The sequence below is a fragment of the Dermacentor andersoni genome, chromosome 10, assembly GCF_023375885.2.
Source record: "Dermacentor andersoni chromosome 10, qqDerAnde1_hic_scaffold, whole genome shotgun sequence".
NCBI classification, from domain to species: domain Eukaryota; kingdom Metazoa; phylum Arthropoda; class Arachnida; order Ixodida; family Ixodidae; genus Dermacentor; species Dermacentor andersoni.
The window spans coordinates 117,124,651-117,139,657 of record NC_092823.1 but is presented as its reverse complement, the minus strand read 5'-3'; the positions used below and the strand labels follow the sequence as shown (position 1 = coordinate 117,139,657).

Below are 15,007 nucleotides of genomic sequence, written 5' to 3'. Positions count from 1 at the left end.
CTTCGCCACCGGTCATCTGGGTGCGTGCAACTGGATGCGTGTCGCTGTCTGTGGGCCCATTCGTGGCCACTCCCCCAGAATGTGTGCGCCATTATAACAAAACCTGCGTGAAGCCTTAAATGTGTTCATTCGTGTTTAGTTCTGTGTGCATTCGGCTTGTATCAACGTTCTTCCGCTCTAAAAGCATGGCGTCACACATCGCCTTCCTCTGCGTGGCGCAGGGAGCTAACAGCTACAGGCGATCTAGCCGTATAGGTGATATGATCTACTACCGCGACGTCACTAGCTAGAAAAAGCTTCGCTACATTCAATAATCATAATAATAATAATAATAATAACTCTACTCCAATAAATATATATATATATATATAAGAATAGCCAGGCCGCCTAAATGCCAGCCGCCCGTGTGCGGGGTTGAACACTCTCAGCGATAGTTGTTGAGGTTACTGTCAATAAAATACACTTAAACACAGCCTAAGGTAAAAACACCGACCATAAGATAAAACAGATGTCTCAGCAAAGAAGCAGTGCGCATTTAAAACAGCATGCAGACGTGATGCCGCGCAGAGTAATAAACCCACGTACTAGCAAAAACTTGCATTTGTTACAAATGTTGTGGCTCAGTGCCGTTCCTGCTTCTGGACCCCAGCCCGACCGGCTCAGCCCTCAGAGCCAATCCTTTTCGCAAGGTTACGGATCCGTTTTGACGACTTCCCTTACCTACATTGGGCTATCGACTAGAGGCTGTTCACCTTGGAGACCTGCTGTGGATGTGGGTCCGGTCCGGCACGAAAATCACACTCCCTCACTCGGATTTTCAAGGGCCGACAGGAGTGCACCGGACAGCGAAAGAGCCGCACTGCTCTAGGGAGCCACCGTCCCTATCTCGGGGTGAACCCATTCCAGGGACTCCATCTCCATACAGAGAAGGGAAAACTCTTCCCGGGGCTCCCATCGGCGTCTGCGAGCTGGTTTGTGCTGCCGCACTGGGTCCCGGAGGACCAATCTCCGTAGCCGGGTTCGGTACTGTTAATCCGATTCCCTTTTGGTTGCAGCGATTTGTTAAAAAAATTTCGCTCCGACGATAGTTAGATATCACTGACTCGCTTTACTTTGTTTAAAGTAAAATGGAACACAAAACTTGCGTGATACTTTTTCCATAACACTTAGCACGTAGGGTATTATGAATGTTTCTGTTTGTCACAGTGACGGCTATATTACATTTGCCTTTCCGAATCAGCTATAGAGAAAAAAAATGTGATGCCACCATTGCGTTAGATCTGTGTGTTTTTGTCTTCGCATACAATATCCTTTCACAGCATCGATGTTTCGCCTCATCTTCATCTAGTCTTTGCAAACGCGGAAGCATGCATTGAGCATGCGGGAGTCAAAAACGAGAATTGTTGATATTCAATTTTATATTTCTGTTCGATTCCTCTACGGTGCCTCACTGACGTACTGTCGGAGGCACAGAAAAATAAACTCACAAATTATGCTGCTAGAAAGGGTCATTGGCCCCGAACGTGTCATTCGCTTTCAGCTATACATTGAAATGTACACCGCAGAGAAGAGTGAAAACGTAAATGATGCAGCTGCGAAATGGGGGTGCCCTAAATCTGCCAAATGTTTCGGTGGTGTACAGCCGAGCATAGACCACAGACCAGATGCACAAAACGTAAAGCGCAATATATAAAGGATCAGTGCAAGAAATAGTTCTGTACAAACATACACATGTGTTTTGCGGGTGCAACCTACAAGAACATTCAAAAACAATAAAAAACATTGCTGTCTCTCCCGTAATCGAGAGGGCATGTAAGCATCACACGGCAACCCGCAAAACGTATTGGTTGGAGAATATATTAGCCACAATCTAAAATGAAGGTAGTGCATGTTCGCAACGACACACCCCACCACAAACACTGCGCACTGGTCCATATGGACGCTGCCCAGCTAGAAGAAAACCGGCCGCACGACAAGCAGCGAAAGCCGCCAGGAAGACCGATCGCATTGCCCACCTAGACGAAGATTCAATTGAATTCTAAGGTTTTACGTGCCAAAACCATGATTTCAATATGAGACGCGCCATAGTAGCGGACTCCAGATTAATTTTGACCACCAGTGCATCTTTCACGCGCTCCTAATGCACGGGACACCAGAGGTTTTGCATTTCGCCTCCATTTAAATGTGGTCGCTGCGGCCGGGATTCGATCCCGCGGCCTCGTGCTTAGTAGCGAAGCACCGTAACCGCTAAGCCACCGCGGCGGGCAGAAGCGCCGGCACCACACAGCGTGGCGCCATCTCTGGAGGTGACGCAAAACCCGCGCCGCGGAACTCACGGACCGCTGGCGTTCCCCACTCAGTACCAAACGATGACAAGGAAGCGTATGTACCTGCGTACATGTACCTGCCTTTTGAACGTCGCTATTGGAAATGAGAAATAAAACTTCTGCGTACTAGAAGTTACAACTTCAGCGATATTGTGAACAAATATTAGGAAGAACTTAGAGGCAATAATTTAGTACCTTATTTGGGCAGTAACTAGCGTATGTAATGTGGTCCCGTATAAAGGGTTGGGGGCCAAAGACCGCGTATTCTTAACGTTTCGAATAATTGCCCGGATGATCTCGTTTGAGTGCCTGGATAACTTATGTTGCAATGGGTACAACGTCGCTTGAAGGTCGTCGACGACGGGAGCTGAAAGCATTTCATGCTTAAAAATTTGCACTGTCTGTTATGTTATCCTTAAGACAGCGAAAGCGAAAGGCCAAGTGACGATCCATTAAACGCGGACACGTGACATACACATCCCCCTTAATTCGCTTGCTCATCCTCTTAACTGGATTGGTCTAAGTTGCTTAGTCATCCCCTTAAATCGCCTGCTCATCAATCTTAATTTTGTTGCCTTTAACTCGCCTGAGTCATCTATCTTAATTCGCTTAGTCATCCATCTTTCTTGCTTACGGGGATATGAGTCGTTGATGACGATAAATTTTTTTACCTTTCATGTCGTCGACGTGTTTTCCCTCAAGGACTGTGAAAGTCGACTGACCGATGAGGTATATAAGGTTCATGCATACACCCTGCGCGCTGCGTACATTTGTTTCTGCACGTTCGCATGAGTTAAGTGCCACCTGTACTAACTCGCGTTCTGCCCTAGTTTTGAAATGGAGCCGTGTATATATAGAGGTACTCATCTTTATACCAGAATCCCTCTCTCAAATTAGTGATCATAAATCGCTCCTTCGATGTCTGGTTCTCCAATGCCCTTATCTCTCTAGGCTCACGGGTTACACAGCATAAACAAGATTTACCATAATCATCGAATAAGTCTTCCCAAGTCCCGCACTGACTTGCAGGTGGCTTTAAACGTGTTGGGACCGTCCGCGATAGTCTCCTGGTGTGCATCCGTAAATGCTGAGGCCGCAATGTAAATATTATTAATTTTAACTGAAGCACCTAATTAGTACCACTCTCTTGCCTGCTGTCCAGTTTTGGCATGAAGAAATATTTGTGACTTATAAGCATTATATCAAGCATTTCTTTTCATTTAAAGCAGAAGAAATATTGAAGCTATGGTGGCTTGGATAATAATTATCTGCTGCCTTCAAACGATGGCAGTGTTTTGCCCATATGAAAAGGTACACCAGATTTGCGCTTACAGCCCCTAATTTTCTTTGTGTGTGGTTTGCGATAGGAAAAAAAAGATATGTAAGAGAGATTCTCTATCGCGAGTATTAGAGTAAACAGCTGTGAGTGTGGTTCACACTGACGCCTTTAGTAGAATCATTACTCAAACCAAAATTAAGTATTTTCTTTAATTATGGTACACTTTCGGTATATCCTTTCGACGAAGATAGTGGACGCCGCAATATTGAAAAGATGTTGAAAAGATATTGAAAATAGGATTTTACAGTGAGGAAGTACTGCATCACGTGACTCACGCCGTCCTGTTGCTTTGCTAACGCACCGTATATTATATGAAGTCATGACCATTAGATCGAGCCGTAATGACAGCACATCGTGTGCCTTTCCACGTAATTAACTATAAAGAAACGAAACGTCGGCTTAATGTCATTGCAGTCCTTCATAAGTGCACTTAAATCGACACGTAGTTTGTCGCATAGGAGATTTCTAGTTTGGCCCGTTCGAACAGCCCGCTAAATTGAGCGGACAAAGTGGCGATGTAATGGCACCCCCGATCGTCGGACGAGAGAAGCTAAGAGACGTCGTGCTTGAGCAGTGCTCGGAAAGACGACGACCTCGAGGTAGGTAGAGACAGAAGAAATGGCAAAGACATCGAAGTTGACCAGAAGAAAAAATCCCGGTTTGCTACCTTACGGCGGGAAGAGAGGGTAGGGAGAGGTATAGGGGTGGAATAGACCAGAGAGGGACAAAGAGAACACAGACGCACACATTCACAACCGGTCACTATCACCGCATACAATCAGCGCACAGTAGCACTTGTAGCACTACGGGCATCAGTTCAGGACTACAGTCGCTTGTGCAATGACGACCTAAAATCTCCCACCAACCGTATACCCTGCAATATTTACGCTCTACATATCTTCAAAAATATGATCAACAGGTGTACTCAAATATTGCATAGTTTCGCCTCCCTTCATGACTCGTCTGCGATAGTCTGAAAATCATCATGGCTTCTGCTTCGCAATGTAACAGAGGACAAGTTAGTAACAAAGTGGCATGGATAGTGAAAGAACTGATAACGTGCTAATTTTTCACTAGAGCATCTCGTATGCATACGCACATTCGAGTGCAGTTAAAAGGGTAAGGAAAAGTGACAATGAAATGACAATGGATGAAAAGAATGAAGACTTTTGTTGACTAAGAACACATCCTGGGTTAATAAACGGGACAAAGAAACTAAGGAAAATAAAATGTGACCCACTCAAAACGCATGCCAGCAAGGAAACAAACTGTGTGTTCACGCATCGTCCTGCCTCTGTCGCCGTGCCGCAAACTTGTCCGCTACGCTACGAAGCAACGCGTCTAGCTACACCATTTCACCAACCAGCACCCGTCACAGCACTTTTCGCTAGAGAACAACTCCGTGGGTTCCTTCGCTCCCACTGTGTCAACAGCTGGAATGCGACCGCGTTCGTAGGTGTACACGTGCACGTGGCGAATCCGGGCCTTAGTGGGCGTAACAGGACGGTACAGGTTTTCGCTGAGGTTGCTCTTATCAGATGACGCCGTAAAACTGCGCTCTGGTTTTAGGCATGATAGTGCAAACAGGGCTTGACGATGTCGCCCTCATGGTTCTCCTTGCACGTTAAAAGTCCCTGCTCGCGCTTCACTTCTGTAGTGCTTCTATTTCGAATTTCAGTTACTAGTTAAAAACGCGTCATCTGTGTTTCTCCCGCTCCATCCTAAAAAAATTAATTGTGTGGTTTTACAGGCCGGAACCACACTTAAATTTACGCGCTTTGGGGTGCATATTTGCCACACAACAATAATTATCATCTGCCTTGCTTGCGTTTCCTTTCTTGAAGACTCGGCGCTCGCCGATTTCCTGCCGAGAATACGCTGTCATGCTGATAACGCGCATGCCATTCCTGTCTTGGAAGTACCGGGCTCGCAGCGTTAAAGAAAGGAAATGCGGACAAGACAGATGACGACTATCGTTGTGCGGCGAGATACGACCCAAGATGCGTAATTTCGTTTAAGAGTGCATGACCTAATTACGAGGCACCGCTGTAGTGGGGGAGTTCTGCGTTAATTTCGATCACCCGGTGTTCTTCACCGTGCACCCAACACGCGGTGCACGAGCGTGTCTACATTTTACAGAAACACTGAACACGTGACCTCGTGCCTCGCAGCACAAGAACCATGGTCACTATACAAGCCACCACGGCGGATGGCTCCGTCTTGTCGTCTTGTTTGTGTTTCTGTTCCCGCGATGAAGTTCACCCGACTCGCCCAAGCTTACCGTGTTACTAAGTTACAGGCGTTCCTCTGCCAAAACACGTTTCAAGCCTATCGCTTTGTGGACGGCCCATGGAGGATGCCACCCTTAGTATAACCCGGCTGCCGCAGTAAAGTGACATCGTCACCAAACGCACACCAGCGAAGTGCGATTAAGCGTCTCCTTCGCCCGCAAGCGAGCTCTATCGGACGTGTCACTGATCCCTTCGCCGGGGTGTTGCAAAATGATATCGCTTGTCACGAAGATTATAAGCCGTCTCGCTGGCTCACTTGACAGCCCCTTCCTCACATACACGCTCGGTTACGTTTACGCTAAGCGGTGTTTCATACGTATGTATCTGGAAGCATTGGGTGAAAAAAAATTCCAAATGGCTATGGTGTCACCGTCGGGATCGTACTTATACAGCTGCTGATCGAGAGATTGGCTCACGTCTCAGAACGTCGCCTGAGCTATAAAGTACGGAGGTAATTGTGGGTGTCGCATTTACAGTTTATATTGCATGTTACGTTGCTGCAATAGCGAGGCCGCCGCTCTTACGCTAGCTTCGTTTTGATTACCTCGACGCGATCGGATTGAGTCGGAAGTCGTGCGGATTCAACTCGACCCGACCGCGTTTACGAGCGTCTCCGCAAAGCGGGTCGGCGGAGTCGACAGCGAAATCGCATCGACGCGTTGGATTCACCGCTGCAGCTGGTCTTGGTTGTGCGGTGCAAATTGATCGGGCATCCCGCGACATTTCATGGACAAGGCATTCTCTGCTTGCAGCTTATGCGAGTCTTGCGAACCTAAAAAACCAGCGCGGCACCACACGATAACAAAGCTACTAAAACGTGAAAGTGCGGGTGGCGCAGAGTCGATCGAGAACAAAACCTTTGGAGCCCTTCGTGTCGCTGTCCAGGGTGAATGGCTTACTTTCTTTTTTTCTAGAATTTGTATATAACAGTAGCCTTTTCTCCAGTGTTATAATGCAATACATTTTTTTTTTCATTACGAGTAGTTGACCACTAGGGACAGAATTATGAGGAGTGCCTACGTCATCGGGTTCGTACCTGAATGTCCCGGGGCTGTCTCAAGTCGTCCTCCCCCCCCCCCCCCCCCCCCCGCATTTGCCTCAATTTCTCGCCTTACTAGAGCACTGTTCGCGATAACACTGATACCTTAGACGTTCTCGAGCATTATTACCTCACTTTAGCTTGACCTAATATTTCCCTTTAGCGTCCCTTTAAAGCACGTTGGGTGTCAGCCCTTAACAAATCACACTAATTTTGATGTACGCCTGCTAAGAGTTTGCACGGATCTCCTGGAGTCGATTCCTTGATTCTTTCGAAACGTTGGCACTAAGAACAGTGAGTCACCTGGTTCCTCCGCAACGTTGATCAATTGTCGGATTTGGCTTCCCAGAACGGCATAGGGGAATGCTGCGGATTGTATAGTTTCGACGACATATGGTTATTTAACGTGAGCCGAAATGTAAGTGTACAAGTGGTCTGTTCTTATTTTATTTTTACTTTGTTTCGTTTCATTTCGCCCTCACCATAGTGGGACCGTCGCGGCCGGTAATCAAACCCTCGACCTCCTGCTCGGCAGCAGAAACGCCATTGCCACCGCCCCGGGTTTCTCCGCAACGTTAAGTCGTTAAATGAATGTGCTGACAGCTGGAGTTAAACCTTTTAGCTAACATTGCCAGTTCGTACCCAAAGGCAGGTGGTGTCACTTGCAACTAAACCAAAAGAAGCGCGAAAATTACCTCACGCTTAAAAGTTAACGCTTAAAAGATGTCCGTCTTAATGTGCAACACGAAGGCTCAGGTTCGTTCCAATAAACACGCGGGTTGCGCCCCCTACCAAGAAAGCGTGACGAATTCTCGCGCTATTTGGTGGTGCCGCTCGAGCCGTGTGGTGTTCCGTGACGGGAATGCGTACGACCGAGTGGTTATCAACCAGCCGCCTTAAGAAGAGAAAAGCCAGATAGCGTGGCTCACACGCACGTAGATCAAATCAAATGAAGCGGAGCTCTCTCTGTTCATGCGTAAACAAGAGGACGGAACAGCAGCGTCCGCAAAGAGATACGGGGAAAGCGAGTGCCAGAAGTTTCTTTATTTTTTCTTCTTCTGAAAATGTTTTCACGTTATTTCTTTGTCTGTTTTCGGGTATCACTGCCAAGCCTCAGTAGGGTGAGTCGGCCTCGTCAAGCCTTCTCGTTGTATATATTGAAAGTGTATATAACTCATTTTTTTTAAATAACTGCCACGAGCACAAACAGTTTCTCTGCGGACATCTGATCTGTGTTTACCTTCTTTACCTTCAGACGCCGCGCACCAGCGGCAGCAAATTTGGAACAGAAGGAACTTGCAAGAGACAAAGTATCACGATGGCTGTTTCAGTGAATTTGCTCTGCCCGATTTGGCATACTTAACCAACGTGTCTTTATGGACTTCTAAGCAAGCACCCCTCTGGCATGAGGGTTCTTTCGCGATCCGGCGCTAGAGATGACGGCGCTGGTACCATCACAAACTAGTTTTTGAACGCATTTTTTTGTTCGCAATATCTCGCCCGACCTCATCTTTTGATTTCCTCAACTTTTCCAAAAACATTTTTTTTTTCATGATACTTGACGCAACATTCGTAGAATCGTAGAACAAGCCCGATTTCGTGAACTTTACGAAAAATTTTCATAAGAGTTTGGCTGGTATGTAATTATGCAAGCTGCTCGAGGTGCAAAAAGAGCAGAAAACGGAAACGTCCCTCTGTCCACACCGTAACATATCCAAGCTCTGGGCAAGCACCTGGACGTCGTTTGGTCCAAGGAACGGGGCCGAGTGCTTGCAGAAGTTAGTTTAACGAGCATAGGCAGGACGTGGTACTCGCTCGCTTTTTCGCGCTCCATCCCCGTCACAGGGCGGCCATGTCAGTCGGGGGTCGAACCCGCAATGTCGTCCTTAAGAGCAAAACTTCATAGTCACTGCGCCAACGTGACGGGTCCGGCAGTCGAAGGGCAACAAGTAACGAACAAACAAACAAACAAAACTGTCCTAAATACGGGTTCACTTGTGGCCAACTTTAACTTAGGTGGTCAACGTATGGAGGCCGCATTACGGGAATTTTTTTTTTTAACTTTGACACCCAGTACCACGTATTGCCCGAGCTAGATAATAAGTGAAGTAACGGGACGGTTGACACATCGAATGATGGGCAAGCACGGCCAACCCTATACCTCGCCGGCAGCTATCGCTTTCCCCATCGCGGGCTCCTAGCGTTGTGCAATCTGTCGCGTGCAGCCTACCAATCAAGCGGAATCGCCGAGAAACCCAAGCGTAGCTCGCACCGACTGCTCAGCGTTCCATTCTAAGCATAGTTTCGCCTCCGTATACCTGATGCCGAGGTACGACGTCACAACGGCGCGTTTGTAATAAGGATGGGGATCACTTCCTAAATGGCAAAGGCGCGCTGTGAGGCTAGTAATGGGAGCGTAATTGCCGAAACAAGGATAAGCGAAAATTACAGCGTGCGAACATAACCATAGAAATCGCTCGAGGCTTGTTGAATACTTCTTCTTCCTCAAAAAGTCGCAGTGCAACACGAGAAGCAACTCAACACGTCCACCAGTGCGGTAGAAGCACTGCATTTCAGCGAGTAAACTTGAACAACATAGTTTGGCAACATTCCTCTTTTAAACAAACACAGATAATGTAAATACCGTGAGAGAGTAGTTACAACATAATGTTCCATTATATTGCGTTCCAAAGGAAGGACCGCTGACTTTTGTTGAGAGGCCCACGCTAACAGCCCGGCACTTAGAACTTTCACTAAAGCTTTAAGAAATGTTCAATAAAAACAGAGCCACACGGTTAACGCCTTGGAACACCGCAGAGCATTCAGGTGGCGCTACGCAGCTTAGCCCCCTAACGGTGACCTGCCGAACTAAGTCTTCTGATTCTTGATCTTCACAGTAACGACCAGTTGAAATTTAACCAGGGCTCCCCGCAGTACTAACTAGCCTTTATTTAGACCTTACAAGGTTCAAACCTCGTGCACACTTCCATTATTTCTCGGGGAACGATATCCCGGCTATCGACCGCCACGTGTTAAAATTTGAAACTAAATTTTACGAGCCGAAACTACGATTTAATTATGAGGCACACCGTAGTGAGGGGACTCCGGATTAATCTTGACCACCTGGTTTTCGCTAAGGTGCCCCCGATGCACGGTGCACGCGTGCGTTGTTGCATTTCACCCCCCATCGAAATGCGGCCTCTGCGACCGGGATTCGATCCCGCTACCTCGGACTAAGCAGCGCCGACGCCGTAGCCACTATTCCACCACTGCGAGTACGCCACGTGTACTTCCGCGATGCCTCAAAACAGCACCACGGAAAAGTGGTTGCGCGCCATCAGTTCTTTCTTCAATAAGGGACTCGGGTTACCGTGAAGGATGCCCCGCGTCCGACACGGCGCCAAAGAAAGTAGAGGAACACTACGTGTGCTCGTCTGGTGGAGACTACGGGATGACCGTTACTGCATCTCAAACACCGGTGCGCGCGCCATTGCTCCGGCCTTGGCACCTCCGAGAAAAAAAGAAAAGGTCGTGGCGCTATCTGCTCGTCGCGCAATAAGCAACTCTGACTCGAGAGTGCTTGCTTTCGGCGCCCTGCGTGAGTGCTATAGAGCATGCATATGTCAGAGACGCGACATGTGTAGGCTGTTCCGCCTCATCTAGTCGAGTTTTATCTTTCCTGAAACGTTTCGCCACCCTTTCTCTTTTTCTTTTTATCGCGCTTTCGGCCTGCTCGCCTGCCAGCATATCTGGCCGAGATATCCCAATCGTAGGCAGACTCACTACCCTCAGACATATTCACCGTCCGGCAACATCCAAGCGTGCTTGAAGTGACCGGGAATGTTTCAAAGCACAAATGGCCGATTTTCACGCAGGAGGGGCCTTTTTCTTTTCTCTTCATTTTTCTTTGACTGAGTCTCTACGCCAGTTTCTTGGCAGAGGAGATGATGGAACTACCATCATCGCTGGCGCGAAGGTAAATTGCCTTAGGAAGCTTTTGAAAAGATCGAAGAATGTCTAATGTATAGCTTCTCAGTTCTACGAAAAACGCGCGACACGTTCTCTATTGCTGTAACAGGAGCAGGCAGAAAACATGGTGGGAAACATTACCCTCCTCAACCCTCTTGTTTTCTCAATCCTCCACTTTCGGCATCGCCACGTTGAAGCTATCGCTTAGATAGTTTACATCTCAAAGCTGCATGTCTGGACCCGCGTCGCCGACTAGCCAGGTGACAGACGAATCCATTTGCTTAAGCTGTTCCGAGTGTGAATGCGAAACTCTGAGTGACCCTACGAACCCCACTGACCTTCTCCATCCAGCACAGAGCGAGCGACAGGGAGACAATAGCTTCTTCGAGGGTATACAGCTGGACCAGTAACAACAAGGACAGAGGGAATTACCATCTTTATTCAGCGCCTAATACCATGACCTGTGGCTCCAGGACGTCCCTGGTACGGAATACCGAGGTTTGCTGTGAAAATTGCAGTGAGGGCAGGATATGGAGAGAGAGAGAGAGAGAGAGTGAAATAAAAGAGAGGAAAGGTGCTACTCTGCACTGGGGGAAGGGGTACATGGATGAAAAGAGAGAGAGGAGATAAAACACAGTTTCGCGCCCTTCAGGATATGGGGAGGTGATATCCAGCTTTGTATGGATGTGGGCCGAAAGCGAAGGTGAAGTACTTGGGAGTTATACAAGTATCATCCTCAAGTGGCTTCGCATACATAAAAACCCAATCTTTTTTTTACGCCTTTCACTCTGTTTTGGAGTTGGGGGAGGGCTGTCTCTGAATTATTTTTAGTACTCCTGCTCGATAGCGTCCCCTAACATTGAGACCCCTATATCTAATAAACTCCCTATTATGGGCAAGGAGATCTTGGAGGACGTTTACAAGGGGGGGGGGGGGGCCGATCCGTGATGGTTGGTTCTCTTGACACAACGAACGCGCCGGCAGAACCGCTCGTGTAAGTCTGTTCGAGGGTTACTGTCTTCTAGTTTGTGCACGAAACCCACCATCAAAGAATAGGTACCGACTGGCCCAAGCCTGTAAGCCTGTGCAGGTCCGTAAGTCATGGGCGTTATCGGACCAGCCACCACAATGTCGCATTTCGCTATCCCCGAAGTAGCCTCTATACGATGAACAAAGCGTCGAGAAAGAATTAAGCCTCTGGGGCCTACCAAAGCGGGCTGCCTATGAGATGAAGTTATGTATGCGGCGAAGATTGCAGACAGAGCAGGGGTTCGAACGAAGACCGCGAATGTCTGCCTTTCTACGACGCCTTCGCAAGCGCGAGTAGAACGCAAGTATGCCACATCAGGACTAATACCGAGACATGGAGGAGCACGTGCTAAGCCGTTTCCGAGAATTGGGCAGTACCGAAGAGTTCCGCTTCACTCCGTCGGTTTTGGCAGAGCACCAACGACTGCTCCGCGGAGGGATGTCAAGGCTCGCGACGAGCTTGACATCGATGCGCTATGCCAATGCTGCTCGTCTGCTGTGGGAGCAGTCTCCGGGACTGGAAGGTGCTGTCACGGAAGTTCTTGGAATCTTCTGTTAAAAAACCCACCACTCTGGCCACTCAGCGCCAGGTCGAGGGTATACGATTCCCGTCCAACAGCGGCAGCGACGGCCGATGAGACGGACTACAAGCTTTTTTGCAAGATCGAAGCAAACCGTCCGGTCAGAAGCTTATCCGTAGCCCTTCACTGTTGCAGCTCCTCACAGTCTCTCGTAGCCGAAATGTTTATTTCGAATGATACAATCAAGATCATTCAAAATCGGGAGTAAGAGTAATCATCGAGAGTTATATAATTCGTAAACCATACGGATCACCAGTTTAATATCAGTGAACCATAACGAGCAAGATGACCTCCGAAAGAGGCCTGCTTCCATCACAACATCTTTGCGAAGAGGTTCCACGTGGCACTGTTTCTCATTGCGACATTGAGGGCGCTGCGTACAACGTGCGCGGCTATTTTTATGCCATAAGGAGCTCCGTGGTGTCCTTCACTCCTCAAGAGCGACAAAGCCGTATAATTTCTGCCCAGTGAAAGCATCACCCTCTCAGTAAACAAACCAGGCTGTCTTTTGTGTTCTTTTTTCCCTTCGTTATCAGCGATGTGGTCAGCATCTATTTACACCCACGCTCACCGGTTTTGGCCTGTCAGCTCCTTCAGATGCAAAGGCTATCATCCGGCAATACCCCAGTGCACAACTGCATCCACGTGCAAGAAGAAAGATAAAGATGCGAAAAGCCGACACAAGCACAGCGCACTGCTACTGATAAGAAAAAGAAAAAGCAAGGAGTGTAGGAGAGAAGGGAGGGGGGGATCGCAGGACGCGACGATAAAGAAGCCACGTTTACATGTTCGGTGGACGCGTGCCCTGTCATCACGACGCATTGTAGGTAGTCAGCCAAAAAGCTGGAAAGGAGCGCAGTTTTCGCTTCCGTCTCTTTCGCAAGCCATTAAGGGCTTGACCTTCCAGTAAGGATTCCGATAAGGAAACTAGGAATTCTAGAAGAGAGCATCTTTCGAGGACTCGAACTCATGCTCTCTGAATGAACGATTGCTCTTCTCTGTGCAAGACTGCACTGAAAAGTGCCGGCTCGGATGTTTGGATGTTTGCTTACAATTTCTTTGCTGCATGGAAAATTGTGCTCTTTTCTTTATCCTTTTTGAGCATCGGTCGCGCTAATCGTTCAACGGCTAATTTCTTATACTGTGTCTTCGTTTGTTGTTAGCCTCTCTGGCACATGAAGATTCTGACATAGTTCCTTTTTTTTCCAGCCGAAACCCGCATTCAGCGCAATTCAAAACTCCGCGTTGGAGAGATCCCGATTTATATTAACAATTCTGATGCGCTATGGGCATGCTAGCTTTTCTCACCATCTTCTTTCCTCGCTGTTAAAGTTGCAGCTCTCTGCTGTTAAAGTTGAGTGAACAAGAAGCGAACCTGAGACCTCGCGCTCTGAAACAGAGAGCCAAAGCGTCCGAACCACCACGATCCACCAAGTCAGCACCCTCCCACCCACCCCCCTTGGAGAATGTACCGAGACGGGTGACCAGTCAAAACGAAAGCACACCTGTGGTTTCCGACCGTTAGTCGCATCGGTCGAGTCTCCCCACGGAGGTTGCTCGAGCTGGAACGAGACCGGGGCCGTCAGGTCCTCGCCGCCGTTCTCTCCGATGCCTCTCGTGCGCGACGATGTTGGCGGCATGGTCGTTGTTGCGGAACCCCGGGTCTGGCTATACGTCGGTCCCCCTAAAAGCGTGGCCTACTGGCTGGCTGGCTGGCTGGCTGGCTGGCTGGGGCTGGTGGCGCGCGAGAAGCAGGACCGTCTCTTGGGACGTCTCGCGAGGCACTGACGACCCCGGAGTGAAGTAAGAAGCTTCTTCCACCAAGTCGGCACAAAACCCGAGCGCGTGCCGCCAACCGAGAGTTAGACGCAATCTGAGATCCCGTGACTTCGGCGTCGTCCCAGACGCTCCTCCCGCGGTTCTCAGTGGTGCGATGCTCGCGGCATGCTTCAAGACGCCCGCGCGCGGTCCTTTCTTAACTTTTCTTTTTGTTCTTCCTCTTCTTCTTCTTTTTCTTTTTCTTTTTCTTCTTGTTCTTCTTTTCGTTTAACAGACGCGGACGACCGTAAGGCAAGAAGCCGCCGGCCCGCCGAGACTTGCCTCGCCTCTCGCGGTAGACGAGGTCGGGAGAACGGTATACGGTTGCGCGCGCGAGACCCGAGATAAAAAACAGAGCGTCCGGGAGATAATTTTTTCTTTCGGGCTATCATATGGCGCCTGTGGTGGCAGTGGTGTAGTGGCGCGGAGAGTCGGGAGGCGAGGGGGGGGGGGTGCGGCATCGTAGCCGCGATATTCTGCAGGGGGCGGGGAATTCTCAAAGTGACACCGCGAGCCTCCAGCCAGCCCGGGGTGGGTGGGCGCTGGCCGCGTTGCGCAATGTGTTTTAGACACACACGCACACATACACATGCAGACAGACACACACACACGCG

The 15,007-nt window shown here is 48.8% G+C and overlaps 1 protein-coding gene across 1 annotated transcript in view; it reads right to left on the bottom strand.

Moving 5' to 3' along the window:
* LOC126544806 (uncharacterized) overlaps nt 1-14,839 on the bottom strand; it is a 38,870-nt gene extending 24,031 nt beyond the window's left edge. Inside the window, exon 1 of the mRNA XM_050192294.3 lies at nt 14,081-14,839. Within this exon, the coding sequence (XP_050048251.1) occupies nt 14,081-14,215 (135 nt within the window). The 5' untranslated portion in view covers nt 14,216-14,839. The remainder of the gene's footprint in view (nt 1-14,080) is intronic.
* Nucleotides 14,840-15,007: the final 168 nt, after the last annotated feature.